Source organism: Callorhinus ursinus, unplaced genomic scaffold (assembly GCF_003265705.2).
Source record: "Callorhinus ursinus isolate GAN/ISIS: 27379988/994484 unplaced genomic scaffold, GSC_fseal_2.0 scaffold57, whole genome shotgun sequence".
In the NCBI taxonomy this organism is placed as follows: Eukaryota; Metazoa; Chordata; class Mammalia; order Carnivora; family Otariidae; genus Callorhinus; species Callorhinus ursinus.
Genome location: NW_027397119.1, coordinates 2424896 through 2443188, shown reverse-complemented (window position 1 = coordinate 2443188; position 18293 = coordinate 2424896). Strand labels below are relative to the sequence as shown.

The 18293-nt window shown below is 35.0% G+C and overlaps 1 protein-coding gene across 8 annotated transcripts in view; it reads right to left on the bottom strand.

Annotated features, from left to right (window-relative positions):
* PTPRC (protein tyrosine phosphatase receptor type C) overlaps positions 1–18293 on the bottom strand; it is a 121588-nt gene that overhangs the window by 60437 nt on the left and 42858 nt on the right. For 2 of the 8 annotated variants that reach the window (XM_025855260.2, XM_025855262.2), the window contains exons 2-4: positions 6021–6044; positions 2105–2302; positions 57–191 (exon numbers count right to left, since the gene is read on the bottom strand). In XM_025855260.2, coding sequence (XP_025711045.1) covers positions 57–191; positions 2105–2302; positions 6021–6044 — 357 coding nt within the window. The remainder of the gene's footprint in view (positions 1–56; positions 192–2104; positions 2303–6020; positions 6045–18293) is intronic. The other 6 variants (XM_025855261.2, XM_025855263.2, XM_025855266.2 and 3 more) reach the window with 4 other exon arrangements.

Here is an 18293-nt window from a genome sequence, read left to right as displayed (position 1 = left end):
CATAGGCAGTTGTCACGCTCTCTTCATATTTGCACAAGTCTAACAGCCCCGCAAACCTGCAGTGTCATTCCCACCCGGAGCAGGGGTGCGTGGGGGAAGGGCAGCAGTGCTGCTGGGTGTCTGCGGGTCAGATCCGTCAGAGGGCGCCTGCGAGTCTGCGTGCGTGGGGTGGAGAGGCGGCTGTGTAACACCTAAGGTAAGAAAGTGAAATCATTTCAGTGTTTCCCCACCATAGATGAAAAATACAAATACTAAGAGGTTATAAGTATATTTGTTTACCAAACCGTGAAATGACTCAGTCTATTAAAATGTGTGTCTGCCTCTATTCAAATTCGCCTGGCAGGAAGGTGGCACCTGTGTTCTTCATTTTCGGATTCCCAGAGGCTCCCTCTGGGCCGTGAAGTCACAGATGACTCAGGTTTCCAGGCGGTTTTTTTTAAACCTCCAAGTCACTATGAGCTTTGTGAAGTCTCCTTCAACTTTACAAACTGAAAGTTCGGATATTTCTTTGTAGGCAGAATCAGTAAAGAATCCCTCAATATACAATACGCAAATCATAAAAAAAAGAAAAATGGACAAGACATGTAACAGACATCTAATATATACAGTGGCCAAAAAGTATATGCAAACATGCTCATCACTATGAGCATTTGTACATTTTTTCAATGTACAAATGAAATACTTTAACTATCGTACTGTCAGAGTTTTAAAAGTTTAATATCTAGTACTAGAAAAGATGCGGGGAAAGAGCTGCACACAGACGTACACATATCACCTGATAGCAAGATTATTTTCTAGGGGGAAAAATGTGTTCTTTTATTTGAAAGTGTAAGAAACTTTCCAAGCTAATTTCACCATCAGTATTCTTGTGCCAGAGCAAGTTAGTATTTTAATATTATTCACCCTTATTCCCAATCTATTTCATTTTAAATATTTCTTCGTACATTTTACGTCATGTGGAATTTTGTATGCGTGTATTTGTGTACAAGAAGTGAAATGTGGAACCTTGGAAATGGAAAGCTCTGTGTGACATTTACTCAGTAAAAAAGTTTAGCCTGAAATGTTCTACCTAGCCATCAACGTCCTCATCTTCACATTCCTCTTGTTAAAATTTTGGGCAATGAATTCAAATGCTTACAGTGTTTAGATAGGTCTTAGCCACTACTCTGCTAGTGTAGCGGGAAAAAATGGAGGAAAGATTGAATGTACAGTCCTGTAATCAACATAAGGAGGCATTTATCATTTATTTAACTGCTTATTAAAGCCAATAAACTTCATCAGTATGGTACTCAAAGCATTATAATGTACTCCTCCCTGAATTTTTGAGGTAGTGTTATACATGTTTTCCAAACTAAGATTAATGGTCCTGTTAAGCAAATGGCTTAGTCTCTAATCAGAGTATGTCTACAAACCTGTTTGCCTCAGAAAATGGCAATATAGCACATTATTTCAGAAAATGTATGAACAACCTTCATGAGGGTTGATTTATATACCAAATACACTGGCAGACCTAACAATAAATAGGGAACGAGCAAATCACAGACTTACTGGGATTCTGAAGAGCCTCAGTGGTCTTCCCTGGCAAAAATGCTTACCACATCACTCATATTTTGGTATGAACATGGCCACATTACCTTAAATTCCACCATTAGGATCCACAACCTTGATTAAATTTTTTAAATAATGCAAATGCCCCTGGAGGAAATCCAAATAGCAAAGCGGGATTATAATCCTCAGTGTAGTTTTTTAAAAAAATAAATTGTATATCTCCAGTAATTTTCTGATATTGAGAATCTGGAGTTGAACAAAGAAAGATTCTGCTTTGAAATTACAGCCAGGGAGAATCCTCCTTCCCCACAACATTACTTGTGGGGGCTTCCCACCCCCATCCCTCTCCATCGTCTCCTTAACAGCGAGCATTCATTACTTTGGTCAGTCAATATTTCATGAACACCTAGATGTCCTACACTTAACACACCTGAATAAAATCACATACATAGAAATTGCACACATAATTTAAAGAAAAACTGTTTTGATAATTTTAGAATTCAAAAAGAAAGACAAGTTCTCCTAAACTCATTTCAGTTAACATCTCTGTGCCAACCTGTCAAAGTAAGAGTATTAGAATTATCCAAAGGGCTCCGGGATCTTTCAGTTGAAGTATTGTCTGGATTAAGAGGAGGTGTGGTCTCTGAGGAGTTATTTTCTCTTTCAGAGATGCTTGGGAGTGAGAATGCAGTGGTGCGGGCAGGTAAAGGGTCGCCTGGAGTCAGAGCACTGGGGTTTTCTGTTGAGTTCAGTCCTATTGTATTCATGGGAGGTGGAAGAAGAAAAACAAAATAAATACGTGAATCATATCCTGCAACATATACTCATCTGCGTTTACTAACTCCCCAGTCCACTATGGCATGTATATAAATATACCGATATACATATATGTATATATACACGCACAACATAGACATGATATGTGTGTGCATATATATGTATGTGTACACAGAGTGTGTGTATATTAGTAAATACATATACATATATACACACATATATGTAAATATAGATGCATACAGAGGTATAGATATGTAGACTTAGATATAAAACAAGCTACGGAACAGAGGCTAAAGATACAAATGGGGAAATGAAATTGAAAGCAACTATTCCCTGCCCTCTTCCCTCTAGATTGCTGGATTCTCAACTGTCCAAAGCAATTGGGTTCAGAAGGACTCCGGGAAACAAACTGAGGGTTGCGCAAAGGGAGGTGGTTGGGGGGATGGGGTAACTGGGTGATGGGCACTAAGGAGGGCACGTGATGTGATGAGCACTGGGTATTATATGCAACTAATGAATCATTGGACACTATATCAAAAACTAATGATGTACTATATGTTGGATAATTAAATTTAAATTAAAAAATAAAATAAAAGAAGGATAGAGCACACACATAAAGAAAATTGATTAACAGAAATTGTAAAAAAAAAAAAAAATGTAAAGGACTTACCAATGAGGAATAGAGAAAGATAAACTCCAAAAGAGATTATTAGGAGGACTAGTGTTCCAGGAGAAAAAAGATGAAAGATAAAATTCTAGGTGCAAAGTGATTATTTTTCCATAAATCAGAGTCAAACAAAGCAAAGATTGGGTAAAAGACAGGGAAACAAAAGTCTCAAACGGATGTACAAATGGCCCAAGTCTACAAAAATGTTTTCAACTTTTTGATAATATAAGAAATACAATTTGAGATGCTGAAATAACACTTTCCATAGTTCCAATTCACCTCAGAAGAAAAAACAATGTGACAAGGCTGTGTTGAAATAGGTACAGGCACAGCTGATTTGAGTATTCAGTTGGTAAAAGCTTCCTGCAGGGCACACTAGCACCATGTATTAAAGGCCTTTAAATGTTTGGTGTTCTTTTACTCAGAATGTGTATTTCTTTATTAAAGAATTGGCGGGGGGGGGGGGGGGTAGGCAGTTGTGGAGAATACACCAAAAATTGTTTAAAAAAAAAATACATTGTGATTTCTGGATATGAGGTTATAGTGATATGGCTTTTTTTCTAAATCATCTATGTTTAGCATGTATTCACTTCTATGAATAGCCAAATTTGTGTTTTTCAATAATTAACAAAAAATTGAATTATATCACACAAGTATTTTAACCATTCAGTTCAACAAGAGTGGGTAAGAGAAAATGGCACGAATATGGGAAGAGGAAGAAGGGGAGAAACTGGAAAAGAGTAGAAGTGGTAAGAATTAAGAACCGAAATTAAAAGATTACTGAATAGGGAATTAAGAAAATAGAAGTAGAAAGGACACACAGAAGTCCTTACTTCATTCATTTAATGTCAAAGGCAAAGTGAAATCAGTGTTTACTAAATACAGATAAAAACCATCTAAACCCTATTGAACTTCCCCAAGGCCATGCACATAAAATAATGTGGAACTCTGCTGTGGTTCAGAAATCTAAAGTGATAGTACAGTTGTTACAGTCGTTGTTTTCCAAGGAAAATTTTCAAACTCTAGAATTTTATAACCTAATAACTCACAAATCAACGTATTTACTAACAAACTTTCACCCATAATACAGGCCAACATATCTAGCTAAGTAATAGGCAAGTAGCTCCTTCCTGGCTTCAGTGTAAAATCATAAGTCTAACTCGATTTATTCTCTCACCTGCTCTTTGTTGAATAAAAGGAAGGGAGGGGGGAAGAGGAAAAGACAGCTGGTGGAAAAAGGAGGAGAGGGAACAGGGAAGGGAGAGAGGGAGGAGTTAAAATTCGGTGCACTTTCATCGTTACAGACTTGAGCAATTACTCGTTTGTTGTTTTTAGGTTCAACTGTCTTTGGTTTCGGCAGGATTCCAATGATCCGTTCTGCTTTGAGAGAAATGTGGCAACGTTTTCCCTTTATCACCCATTCCCTCTTTTCTTTTAGACTTGAATTTCAAAGAGACTAAAGGGAATATCATTCCAAATACCTTGCATAATAGTGCTATGCTTTGTTGAAGAGTAGCATTCATAAAGATTATATCTCCTTAAGCAAATTCACTCCAAGGTCTATACAAAAAAGGGTGTTCAGAAAACTACCTTCCTACCTAGAAGCCTTAATATTCTTGCACACGTCTTAAGCTCAAGGCACATTCCCTAATTCAATGAATAAGAATTTAATTCAGGATTAGAAAACACACTCCAATGGCCAATTCTACATTGTCCTTCATCTTCACTTTGGAGATGCTACTGGTTTCCATTGATCATCTTCTTGTTGGCAATATTTGCAAGAGGACATTCGCATTTGCATTTGGGGTCACTATTTTGACTTACCTGATGTCATCATTTGGAGGCTTGTTATAACAGTCAGTGCAGAGACAGTGGAAACTGTTTCTCTCGATAAAATGATGAGTCATCTACCATTTTAAACATTCACTCCCCATTCTACCCCATTCCCACTCCCCTCCTGCAACAATAACCAGTTTATATGATTGCAATGAACTTAATCATTTGTAAAAGGTGGAAATGCTAACATGCATGAGAGTAGCTGGCATAAACCAATCACATCTACTATGCATTAATGACTTTCATGTATCTATAAAAATTCTCTGCCATACTAGACAATGATAAAATCCTAATACTACATCTTTTAAAAAATAAGAGAGTATACTTCTTATGCAGATACAGGAACATTTTGTTAGTTTCCACTTAGTTCTTTGTTTCCATAGTTTGAAATGAATTTTCACTTAATTAAAAAAAATAATTCCTTTAATTACCGAATTCTCAGAATATTTTGAATGAACCTAACTAGAACTGTGCATTACAGTTATTAAATCATAATTATCTTAGTGGCTTTACTTACTCTTTTAATGCATACTGTCAACCATATGATGAGTCAAGAAATCAGTAATATATTTTAAATAGCAGTAACATGTAAGTGATATAACTTATTTTCTCTCTTATTTTGCATGTAGTATGTATGAATTTATTTTTAACATTTTCATTGTTTAACTTTAATTTATCTCAGGATTAGAATACTCATTAAGACTATTAATTTAATTGTAACAATAGAATTTGGAAATGATTATTATGAAATATCTTACTAATCTCAAAGTTTTTCTTTTTTATATATATCCATATATGTATAACATATATATAATATGTTTAGAATTCTAATTTCTCAGATAATTCCTTAACCAATTTTTGAACCATAAAATTTTGTGATCTAACCTGAATTGTTTGTAATGTTAAAATTTAAAAAGAGATTGGAGTCCTGCCATGCAACTTATTGTCAAGTTTAAGAAAAGCTGTAATTTATACACAATAATACATATACAATTACATTCAAGTAGTTATCAAACTTTATATCTTATAAGCAGGAATATTAACAAGAAAACATCAAGAACCATTCATAATTATAACATTTGTCATTATAAAATGATTTTACTAGATAATAATAGAAAATTCTCTCAACATTAAATATATAAACTTTGCAACAACAACAAAAAATAAGTAAAATGCAAATATTAATTCTTACCAAGAGTGGAAGAAGAGGATTCTCCTGAAAAAAGGAAAAAAAATCTCTTAGAAAATTTCAAATTTCATACATAGTTATGTAAATATAAGTTATATATAAAATCATCTCTATATTAGTTAACATTCACAAGGTGGCAATTTTCAGTACCTTTTTCCCCACTGAAACTACATTCCTTCTCTTAATGTCATGTTTACAAAGCCCAAGTGTGTCAAAATTATGTTATTAGTTTTTGAAATCTCAGGTAAAATAAGAAAAATAATGCAATAAAGGAAAGCTATTAGAATTAATTTTAGGCAGGCAAAAGACCTTGGAAATTTTCCCCCAAATGCATTCATTTATTTAGATAATGATTATTTGTTGAGTGCCTATTATGTGCTAGACATCATGCCACATTCTAGGGATATAATATAACCAAGATATAGAAATTTCCTGCCCCCAATAAGCTGGGTTCAGTGTGAGATACAGAAAAAAAAAAAAAGAAAAAGTCATATGGTGTGATGACAAATGAGACAGAATGTGCTGTAGAATCACATAGGGAGATCACCTAATTTAGCTTTCTGGGGTTGGTGGCCAGCTGGGGGAGGATGCGATAGAGAGGGTTTCTTGGATACATTTAAGCTGTGACCTAAAGGATTATGGACAGTTAGCTTAGTGCTAGAGGAATAAGCTGGGATTTGTCTTACAGGTTTTAAATAGTTATAGAAATGGAGAAGCATTTCAATTTTGTATTGACCTTGTTGTAAATGGAAAATAGATTATCAGAAGGCAAAACTGGGGACAAAACATCAGGAGATTAAAAGAAAAGTATATGAGAAAGATGATGTTCTACATGAGGAAAATGGTACCAAAAAAAAAAAAAGACATGAAAAAAATCTGTGAAACACTTTGAAAGTAGTCATCAAGACTTTGTAAATCTTTGCAAGTAAAGAAAGGCAGAGAATGAGTAAAAAGGAAAACATTCAGGTTGAGAGTTTAACATACTAGGCAATTGCAGTTAGGTAGATTGTGGAAGCTTCCACTAAGCTAAAGAAAGAAAAGCCAAAGAGATGGGAAAATTTGATATGCTTGAGACTTCTATGTAAAAATACTTGGTAATATTTGGAGGTAGAGGTTGGTAGCTCAAGATATACATCTGGGCTAAGGCTATGGATCAGCATATAGATGAATATTGTAACTATGAAGGTGAAGGAGATTTCCCAGGTATAAAAAAAGAGGAGCATCCAGGATAGAATTCTGAAGTTGAATAAATATTAAAGGACAGGGCCAGCAAAGGTGATCTAATTTTCTATGTAGAAGGGCAATTGAAGTCAACAAGAGTTACGAGTAGAGGGTGTTTCAAGAAGGAAATTAATGAGGGGCACCTGGGTGGCTCAGTCGGTTAAGCCTCTGCCTTTGGCTCAGGTCATGATCCCAGAGTTCTGGGATCAAGTCCTGCGTCGGGCCTCTGCTCAACAGGGAGTCTGCTTCTCACTCTGCCTCCACCCTTCCCCCCTGCTCATGCTCTCTCTCTCTCTCTCGCAAACAAATAAAATCTTAAAAATAAAAGAAGGAAATTAATGAAATCAAATAAAATGACAACTAACATGGATCGACTAGATTTATCAACGAGTGCTCTTGGGAACGTTGGAAAGGTCGGTTTTATTGCCGTGATGGGAACTGGATTCAGTCTGCAGTGAAGTGAGACATGTTTTCATTCCCCCTCTTTGTAAATGACTATTAAAAAGATCATAAAGTTCTTTCCCAAATGATAGCTGATGTGAAAAGGAATCAAGCATCAGATAAAAGAACAGATTGGCTAGTATTTAAGGCACTTTCCTGCCTGGAGATATTATTTTCCAATCTGAAAAAATTTCCTTCCCTCAGAAGCGCCATCAGATGGGTATGACCCAATATTCTTCAGTGACATTCCCCGGCTTATTCCTTGATAAAAAAGTATTTGTGTATTAATATAATTTATATATATATAGATCCTATATATATGTTACATATTATGTATATCATATGTAAATGTGTAATTTTTAAAATATATATTATTAAAATGTATATTGTAGCAAATATTTTCTTACTTTCTCATTATAGTTCTCCACTTTTTCTTCATCATTCAAACTTAAGTATTGTTTCTAATTTACATGATTTGGATTTTTGTTCCTCCTCTTGTTTAGTCAGCTTTTATTTTTCTAGCTCATATAAAATAATATTTTTATTATTTATTTTATTTTTATTTTCCTGTTGGTAGTCTTCCCTCTTCTCATTTATTTTTATTTCCTTCTAAATTAAGTTCTTAGAATTATGTTGATTTGCAAAAGAAGTAATAAGAAAAATAAAGAAGTATTACTGTAGGAGTGACTAATAGCTCTTGTGTTTTACGAGAAAGAAAAAATACTCCTCATGGTAAATGTGGCTCATTTAGCATATTGCCAGATTCAAAACATTTGAGTTAGTTTGAGTGTATAAACATGTTTCATATGATACATCTCTTCTCTTTAAGAAGTACGTAAGTTTTTAAATATCTAAAACTATTTTGATATGCCCCTTCTCAATATAAACACCTAATTCCTTGGAACTTCGAACAAGTTAATTTGATTCATTTAAATCAAAAAAGTATTTGTTGTTTTGCTGGCATGATATTAGGTGTTAGGTTTGAACATATAAAAGGCATGGTCCTTTGCTCTGGGAAAAAATTACCATCTGTGAGATATCTATATCCATATCGATAGAAATCTCCAAGAGTCTGCAAAGATATTTAGGTCATAGGTGAACCTGATTATGACTAATAATTAAAATTCCTTCCACTGGAGATCAGCAAGAATCACATAACAAGATGAGGGGGAAGAAAAGCAGCCGTAGATATGTAGCTAAGAGCCTTGCATATCATAAGTGGTCGATAAGTAATTGTTGAATGGTTTTGAGCACGAGTAAATGCAAGGGAGAAATCAAAGAGATCTGATGACAACACCTTTGGAGAAGAGCCAGGAACAAGCCTTCTAGGCTATGATAAAGAGATTGAATTTTTTCCTGAGAGTGATGGAAGCCATTGGATCAATACATGTAGAAGAGAAATCAAATAGTAGATTTGATGACAGAGAAAAGAGGAATCTTAATGTTGTCTGTACTGGATCCATCACTAAATCCACGGACCACTATGCTAGATTGTTGTAGTTTATTGGTTTGTTGCCACCAAAACATGCAGCACAAATGATATAGAACATGTTATAAGAAGGATTTACAATTTGTCACATATTTATTATGGAAATGAAAAAAGGAATGTTGGGTTAATAAGGAAGCTTTTGCTTTAACATAAGAACTATGAATACTAGAGTAAATATGCTAGAAATATTTCTAAACAGTAGACTATTCATCAGGCCACATACATGTTAAATGCCCGAGGGATATTAATTTAATTCTAACTGCTTCAAATGCAAGGAATTTGTTTTTAGAGGCACCTGGGTGGCTCTGTCGGGTAAGTGTCTTACTTTAGATTTCAGCTCAGTTCATGATCTCGGCTCAGTTCATGATCTCAGGGCCCTGGGTCGGGCTCCACACTCAGTGTGGAGTCTGTTTGGGATTCTCTCTCTCCCTCTCTCTCTGCCCCTCCTCCCACTCATGCTCTAAATAAATAAATAAATACATAAAATCTTTAAAAAATAAAAAAGCAGTGAATCTTCTTAAAGGAAATATGTAATGTATAGTGTTTTAATCCAAGTTTTGAAAAGGAGAGCAGGAAAATTACCAAAACGGAGAAGACAATTTCTACAGGTGTATCTTTTTAAAAGAATAATTCAGAAGTGATATTTTATTATTATTAATTGCTAATATGTATTGAGTGTTCAGGGTATGCTAGGTACTATAGTAAGCATGTTGCTTGTATTTTTTCCCTTAAGGATCACAACACCCTAAGAAGCTTAGAGAAGTCAAGTGTCTTGGCTAAGTTCACAAGGCCAGTATATGCCAGCCCAGGCTTGAACCTGAGCCTGTCTGACTCTGCAGACCATGCTGTCAACCCCCAGGTCTCCTGCTTTCCTCATTAATCTGTCCTTACCACCTTTCCTCTCCACCGGACCTCTCAGCATGGAAATTCTTTTAGCCAGTGTTTTAAGTTATATAGAGATGGGTATTTATTAAAAGCTCATAAGCTAAATAAAAAAGCATCTTAATCAGGCTTGGACTACAAAATAAATGACTAATAGTGCTACACATGCTAAAACAAACTTGACCTTAAATATAGACATTTAGGTTAAATTATAGTTTGCTGGATAAATGCTCCATGTATGGTATAGGTAAATGCTAGAGAAAAATCAGAGGTGTGTCAATTTAATTTACTACAGAATATTATTTTGACAGGAAAGTCAACCAAACTACAGTGACATCAAACAAAAGTATTGTTCACTCACAGACCTTGTGTTTATCTGTGAATAGGCTTCCGTAGCTTGGAAACAGAAAAATAGCTTCTCTCCAAATGTATATCTTCATCTATGTATTTCTGGTCTAATCATGGGTCCATTCAACATTTCCCCAAAACCTTTAATCTTCAATGCAACAAAATTTAGCATCCATGGCAAACAGCATAATATCTAAAGATGGATCACATTTTCCTTTCCTCTGTGCTCATACTTACTTCCCATAAAGGCTTTTCAAATTGAATATGCGTTTTCCTTTATACCCTTTTATCTCAGAATCTGATTCTAAATTCCTCTGTTGAGTGATTTTTAGGCTATTTTGAAACACCATAGCTTATTTTATATTTTATTTCACTTTCTTTATAGAGTATTACACACACACACACACACACACACACACACACACACACACACAGTGTTTTATCCTTGAAAGAAAATTCCAAGTCTTCAGCATCACAGTTTAGACTCAATATAAGACTAAACTTACTCATTCTTATAGTCACAAAATCCCTATAAACAGATTTTCAGTCTCTGTAACACTTTCAGTCAACATGATAAATCACATGAAAATTACTTAGGCACTCAATAAATCCTACAGAAACACACTAAAATAAAATTCCATAAATAGAAACCACTTCCAAACTTAAGTTAATGTCCTTAAGAAAATATTCAGGAACTATAGCAATGAAACTTGAAATGACATTAATTTCAATAAACCATATCTACTAGATTACATAAATTAAAAAGTTTTTCAATTATTTTAAAAATATCAAAAAACTTAACTACAAATCTCAAAGGAGGAACACATATAAAGACAACCTACATGAAATAGCCTAGTTAAAAATCTAATATCTAAAGAACATATACCCTCAAAAGCCACTCTAATGACTTACATAAATATAAGCAGTCCAGGAAAAAATACTTCCCTGGAGACTGTTTCTACATATCATATAAGGTAGATAGATGAAGTTACTTAAATATTTAGAGAAGACAGTACTACCAAATGTCTGCAGTACTTTGTCAATATCTGCCATCACATTTTGCAATTCTTCCTAAATTATATGAGCAATGACTTCAATAGTCGATTATATTTTATATATGCAGACAGTATTCAGAATGTTACTGAAATCATCCGAAGAAGCAACTGTGCTGAAGCCTCATAGTTAAGCAAGAAGACCTGATCAGACTGGTCACATGAAATATTTAATTGTTTCATGACCTACTCACTCTGCTTCAGTATATGGTGACAGAATGATCTGCTTGGCCAGTGCAAAGCAAGAGAACTGGTATAGTTGTCTCAGTTGTTTGGCATAGGTAGACAGCACTGTACTCCTTATGCCCTAGTTCATGTATGACTTAAAAGCAATCATATACTGTTGGTGGAGTCAAATAGACTTGGAAAAAACAAATAAACATCTGCAGAAAGTACTTAATGACTAGTGCATAATAAATATCTATTTAATATTAGGAGATTATATTAATATAAATAACATTACCAAACGTGTAAACATTCTATATGAACAGCACTGGGAGGGTGTGGAAAAAACAGGTAAAGAAAAATATGTGAAATAGTAGTGGGGATTAAGAGGGGGCATGTATATATGTGTGACTATAAAAAGAAGGCATCATGGGTGCTTGGGTGGCTCAGTCGGTTAAGCGGCTGCCTTGGCTCACGTCATGATCCTGGAGTCCGGGGATCGAGTCCCGCATCGGGCTCCCTGCTTGGCGGGGAGTCTGCTTCTCCCTCTGACCCTACCCCCTCTCATGTGCACGCGCTCTCTCTCTCTCTCATTCTCAGTCTCTCAAAATAAATAAGTAAATCTTTAAAAAAAATAAATAAAATAAAAAGAAGGCATCAGTACTTCTAAAAGTAAGAACTGCGTTGAGAGCTCTTAAATTCTGTAAGTGCAGGAAACAAATGTAATAAAATAGAACATAGTAAGATACTTAGTATTTCTATATATTATCTTTTGACTTCATTCTTTGGGGACAACATTTTCTACATTTTTTTTAAAAGGTAAGGGTCTATTTTCATTATTTAGACAAGGGAATATTTAGAAATATTCCAGTAGGTGGCACCATAGCTCCAAAAATCTGTAAATCATAGAGCAAGTGCTATTTTCCATTATAATCCTTTTGTGAATCACCAGGAGAATTGACTAAGTACATTAAACAGATGAAAATGTAGATAACAGAGCACTTGATCTTCAAAGCTATGTTATTCTAACAGATGCATTGTTACTGAATTTACCTTTCCCAATATGTTTCCTTTAGGACTCAAAATGTTTAAGTGATCACAAATCAAAGTTACCTTGAAGTCACACCCCCAAGAAATTTCAGTAAAAACTGGGAATCAGTTGAGTGAAAATGACATTTCAAAGGACGTACTTGGGCTTTAAATACCACCCGTTCTCACCATCACCGTTACCCCCACCCCCAACCCCCAAAAAGAAATGGAATGTCATTTCCAAAGGGATTTAAACATGTCTAGTTTGGCAAATCTAAGAAAAGTACAAGGACAGAAGGGTGAAACAGAATAGATGAAATACATACTTATTCTCAGCATCTGCCCTAAAATGAACGGTGGCATGTTTTGAAGGCTGAGAATGCATATCTGACCTCTATAAATATAAAGGCCCTACAAAAGTGAAATAAGCACATCAAGACAAAAAAAAAAATAAGGGTCCACTGGTTTTCCTTGTTTAGTAAGGCATGATAATAATAAAGCACATAAATAAAAATAAAAGGATTCTACTTTTACTTACTCTGTAAACCTGGTATGTGGTCCACAGACAGCAAATCCCACAAATCCCACCAAATTATTAAGTATCTATGGAGTAAGCGCTCTGTGCACAGGACAAACCAGGTTTTATCTGGATTTCAGGGAAACATAGGAAATAGTCTTTCCTTCATTAACTTATCAGTAAATACAATAATGACAGCAGCAGTTTATTGAAACGTTATTATGTATCAGACATTATGCTAACAGCTTTGCATGTTTTTGCATTTAGTCATTCAAGCAATCCAAGTATTTTTCCTATTTTATAGGGAATGAAACTGAGACTTGGAGTTTAGTAAACTGCTCACAGCCACATACCTGGGAAGTGTTAGATTTGAAGGAGTGTCTGTCTCATCATAATTTTCCCCTTCTTTACTCAGACTTTATGTTAAAACATTGGTTGTGTTGTTATTATGCCTGGAATCTCATGAATAAAACAGCTACTGATTACCACCAGAAAATAATTTCAGAGATTTCTAGTCGTATGGAAACATAGGATGTTAATGTCTATTGACATAGTTCATTTGATAGATAAGGAGACTAAAACTGGGTGAGCTTCAATGCCTTTCTGATTTCATGCAATTTAGTAAGACCCACGATTTCCAAGCTCCACAAATTACCACAGAATTTCAACATACTTTAAGTACAAATGGACATTCAAGAAACACTAGATCAAAGCCTCTAAAAAGAAAGACATAGACCAAGATAAACAGAAGAGAGACTTGGGAGAAATAGAGACAATGCAAGGAGCGGACGGAACCCTGAAACCAACTGTAATTCATATTCTCAGAAATGAGACAACATGGCGTCCATGAACAAAGAGCAAAAAAGCAACATTTCAATATTAAGAAAGGAAGCCAATAGATACTTGATAAAATATTTGAAAAAGAAAAAAAGAAACAGCAGTTCAATAGAAAGCACCATTTAAAATGCCAAAATATCTCAAAGTGTTTATGTTTGCTTCTGGAAAGCAGGAATTGAAGATGGGAAGCAGGAGGGGACAAAGGACCGATCTTATTTACTATAAACCTAATAGTACTATTCAAACTTTCAAACTACACACATACACACACACACACACACACTTGAATAAAAATACAAATAAAGTTATCAGTATGTAAAATTGAGTTGAGGGTAAAGAGGGCAAAAGCATAAGGCCTGGGGTAGAATAAAATCAAGGAATTCATTATTGTTAAATATAGCAATCATATCTAGCTGTCTCCTAAAGAATTTTTATGTGAAAGATCACAGCTATTCTTGTTCAATTGTGAGTACATATGAGTATGCAAACACACTCATCTCTAAAACCAGAGATGCATTTATATGTCTTTCATATTTGGCTTAAAACATCATATTATCAATTTCAGCCATGTTGATGAAACAAATTATAACAAAAAATTAATAAATGCAAGATGACCATCTATAAAAGATTGGTTACCTTTCCTGAATTTTTATCTTAAAATATTTATCTCTAAGTCATGGGGAAAGAAAAAAAAAAAAACTAGATGCTCCCTTCCTGTGTAATGATGGTCAGCCTGAGGTCTTTGATTTAGATTCACAAGTCTTAAAAAGTCCTGCAGTCAAGTTTTTTCAGAAGTATTTCATGCTACATGTCCCTCAAAGACATTTATAACATGTTAATGTATCAAAGTCAAAGAGAAATTTACGTAGCTTTGTTTGACCCAGAAGTATTTGCAACCAACCCATTTTTTCCCATGGACATAGTATAGACACTGTCATGAAATAAGAGCACTGTGGAACCTCAGTGGAACACAGTTTATGATTCTGGTTTGTATTAGTTACATATAACTTTACATATATATAAAGAGAAAGAGAATGAATAAACAATATTATAATCCCGATAAATACAAAATTAGGATTTGTATTTGCACCAGATTAAAATTTTAGATTAAATCAGATTCAAAATTCAGGGCTCCACCTCTCTAGATTCTGATTCAGTAGATTTGAGGTATGATTTGTGCACTAGTAATTTCTTAAAGCTCTAATGGTGGTTATGGGGGAGGAACAAGGATTAAGAATGATTGGTAAAGATACTTCTCTTATGCATGTACAGTTAACCCTTGAACAACACAGGTTTGAATTGCCCGGGTCACTTACAGGCAGATTTTTTATAGTACAGTACTGTGAATGTATTTTCTTAACAGCATTTTCTTTTCTCTAGCTGACTTTATTGTAATAATACACTATGTAATACATATAAAGATATAAAATATGTGCTAATAGACTGTTTTTGTTACCAGTAAGTCTTCCAATCAACAGTAGGCCAAAAGTTTTGGGAGAGCCAAAAGTTATACTTGGATTTTCAACTGTGCAGGGCAGTTGGCACCCTTCATCCCCCTGTCATTCAAGGGTCAACTGTACTCTAAAAACATTTCCCATAATAGATTTATAGAGCATACCTCAGAGATATTGCAGGTTCAGCTCCGGACCACCACAATAAAGCAAATAGCACAATAAAAGAGTCAAATGAATTTTTTGGTTTCCCAGTGCTTATGTTAGGTTTACACTATGCTGTAGTTTATTAAGTGTATAACACCGTATGGCTAAAAAAAAGTACATACTTTAATTTAAAAATACTTTTATTCCTAAAAAATTCTAATCGCTATCGGGCTTTCAGCAAATCATAGGCACTGATCACAGATCACCATAACAAATATAATAATAATGAAAAAGTTTGAAATGTTGCAAAAATTACCAAAGTGTGACACAGAGACACAAATTGAGCAAATGCTATTAGAAAAACGATGCTGATAGACTTGCTGGAAGCAAGATTGTCACAAATCTCTCATTTGTAAAAAAAAAAAACCTGGTGTCTGAGAAGCACAGTGAGCCAAAGTGCAATAAAATGAAGGATGCCTATATTCTCACATTAAATGTCTTTCTGTTTCTTAGGAAAACATCTGTTTTTATTTATCTAAATCCAGGGATAAGTACTTAATTTATAAAATATGTCTCAGATAGCAAAAACTTTCTAATTATATTAATCCCTTAGTAAGTGTATGTTTTTGTAGTGGTTGGCTTTTCTTAGGATAGAATAAAATTATAGTCAAAGAAATACAAAGAATCACGAAAGGCTGTTTGTACAAGTGGTGAAATTGTTTTGTTAGTGTCCTTAGTAGCATTCATAATAGTTACTGTTTAATAATCAGCTACTATGTAGATGGCACTACGCTAAATAATTTTACATATTACTTCATGTAATCTTTACAGAAACCTTACAATGTAGACAGCATTATCTTCTTTTTCAGATGAAGCCTCAAAAAATAAATTTGTGCAAGGCTAAAGAGTTTGATTTTATTTATTTATTTATTTATTTTTAAGATTTTATTTATTTATTTGAGAGAGAGAGAGAATGAGAGAGAGAGAGAGCACGAGAGGGAAGAGGGTCAGAGGGAGAAGCAGACTCCCTGCTGAGCAGGGAGCCCAATGCGGGACTCGATCCCGGGACTCCAGGATCATGACCTGAGCCGAAGGCAGTCGCTTAACCAACTGAGCCACCCAGGCGCCCAAGAGTTTGATTTTAAATGCACATCTGTTTGACACTAAAAGCTTTGTGCTTATTCAACTATACTCTGCTCTAAGGGAAAACTATGTATGCTAAATCCAGTAGTTGTGTGAAAGCCCTAGCAGAGACCCAAACATGAGTAAAACATCGTGGATGAACCATTAAAATGGGATTCAGTGTTAAGTCACACATTAAAATGTATTTTTAAGAAGTGCAAATTGTTGAATTATGACTATAAAAGAGTAAGAAAAAACATTTCTTTAGGAAAAAAAAGTGGGGGGAGGGTGTGAACAGGCTGTGACAAAGTGAAACCAAGGTAAGGACTTATCCTTCAGTATTTTTACCCAAATCCTCAAGGAAGGAAAAATAAAACATGCTTGAAATGGTTTACTCTTACCATGTCTGTGCTTTAAAACAAAACAAAATAACACAAAAAGCTTGTGCTGATGAAATCTATACCTTGTAGGGGCGCCTGGGTGGCATAGTTGGTTAAGCCTCCGACTCTTGGTTTTGGCTCAGGTCATGATCTCAGGGTGGTGGGATCCAGCCTGCCTGCCTGGAGTCTGCTTGGGAGTCTCTCTCGTTGTCTCCCTCTGCCCCTCCCCCTGCACTCTCTCTCTCTCAAATAAATAAATAAATTTTTAAAAAATGCTCTTTAAAAAAAGAAAGAACCTATCTCTTGTAGAAGAAGTGCAGGAGTGAATGGGTAGGTGAGGCACCGTGTGGGGCAGGAAGCCAGCGAGGAGTGGGGAGCGCAGTGCATTTACTCTAGTTCTGGAGTCAGTGACTTATAGCATCACCCACAAACCTTTTAAATGAACAAGGACTGAACTTTAAATGAGAATCAATTTTTTTTTTGGTGAACTAAATACAAGATAATAAATAAATAGAAAATAAATGCTAGGTTTGAGGGAGTCTGCCTACCAAACTCGCTCTTATCTCACAAACAGAATCACACATCTGCGGAAGCGGCACAAAAGCCTTCTCTCCTGAAGGGAAGGGTAATAAAAGCAAAGGGTGATAAATGCACCACTAACTTCTCATTTCCCCTTAATGAAAACTCTGAACAGAAACCTTTGATTTACTTTCAGAATCATTAAAGGAATCCCAGGCTTAACGGGAAAAGCTACACTTTCAAATAGCAAAGGTTTTAAGTATATTGTTCTCACAAGTGTGCTGTTTGCACAGCTAAAAGTTAACAACAGTGTCTTTACTGCTCTTGTGGTTTCTTCTCTTCGGTGTACTTCTGTTTTTCTGATTCTAAGTCTTTATAGGAAAGGAAGAGGTGCAGCTCCTGCGGTTAAGCACACAAGCAGTCCAAATGGTGAAACGGGTTGCCATGGCACCGGCATAATCAGCTCTATCTCAGGGTTAAACCACAACTTCTGCAGTATGTTGAAACTGTCTGATATACATTTAACTGCTACAAAAAAAAAAAAAGGAAAAGACAAAGACAAAAAGAAAGGCAGAAAGACAATAAGAAGGAAAGAAGAAAGAAATAAAAGGAAGAAAGACAAAGAAAGAAAGAAAGAAAGAAAGAAAGAAAGAAAGAAAGAAAGAAAGAAAGAAAG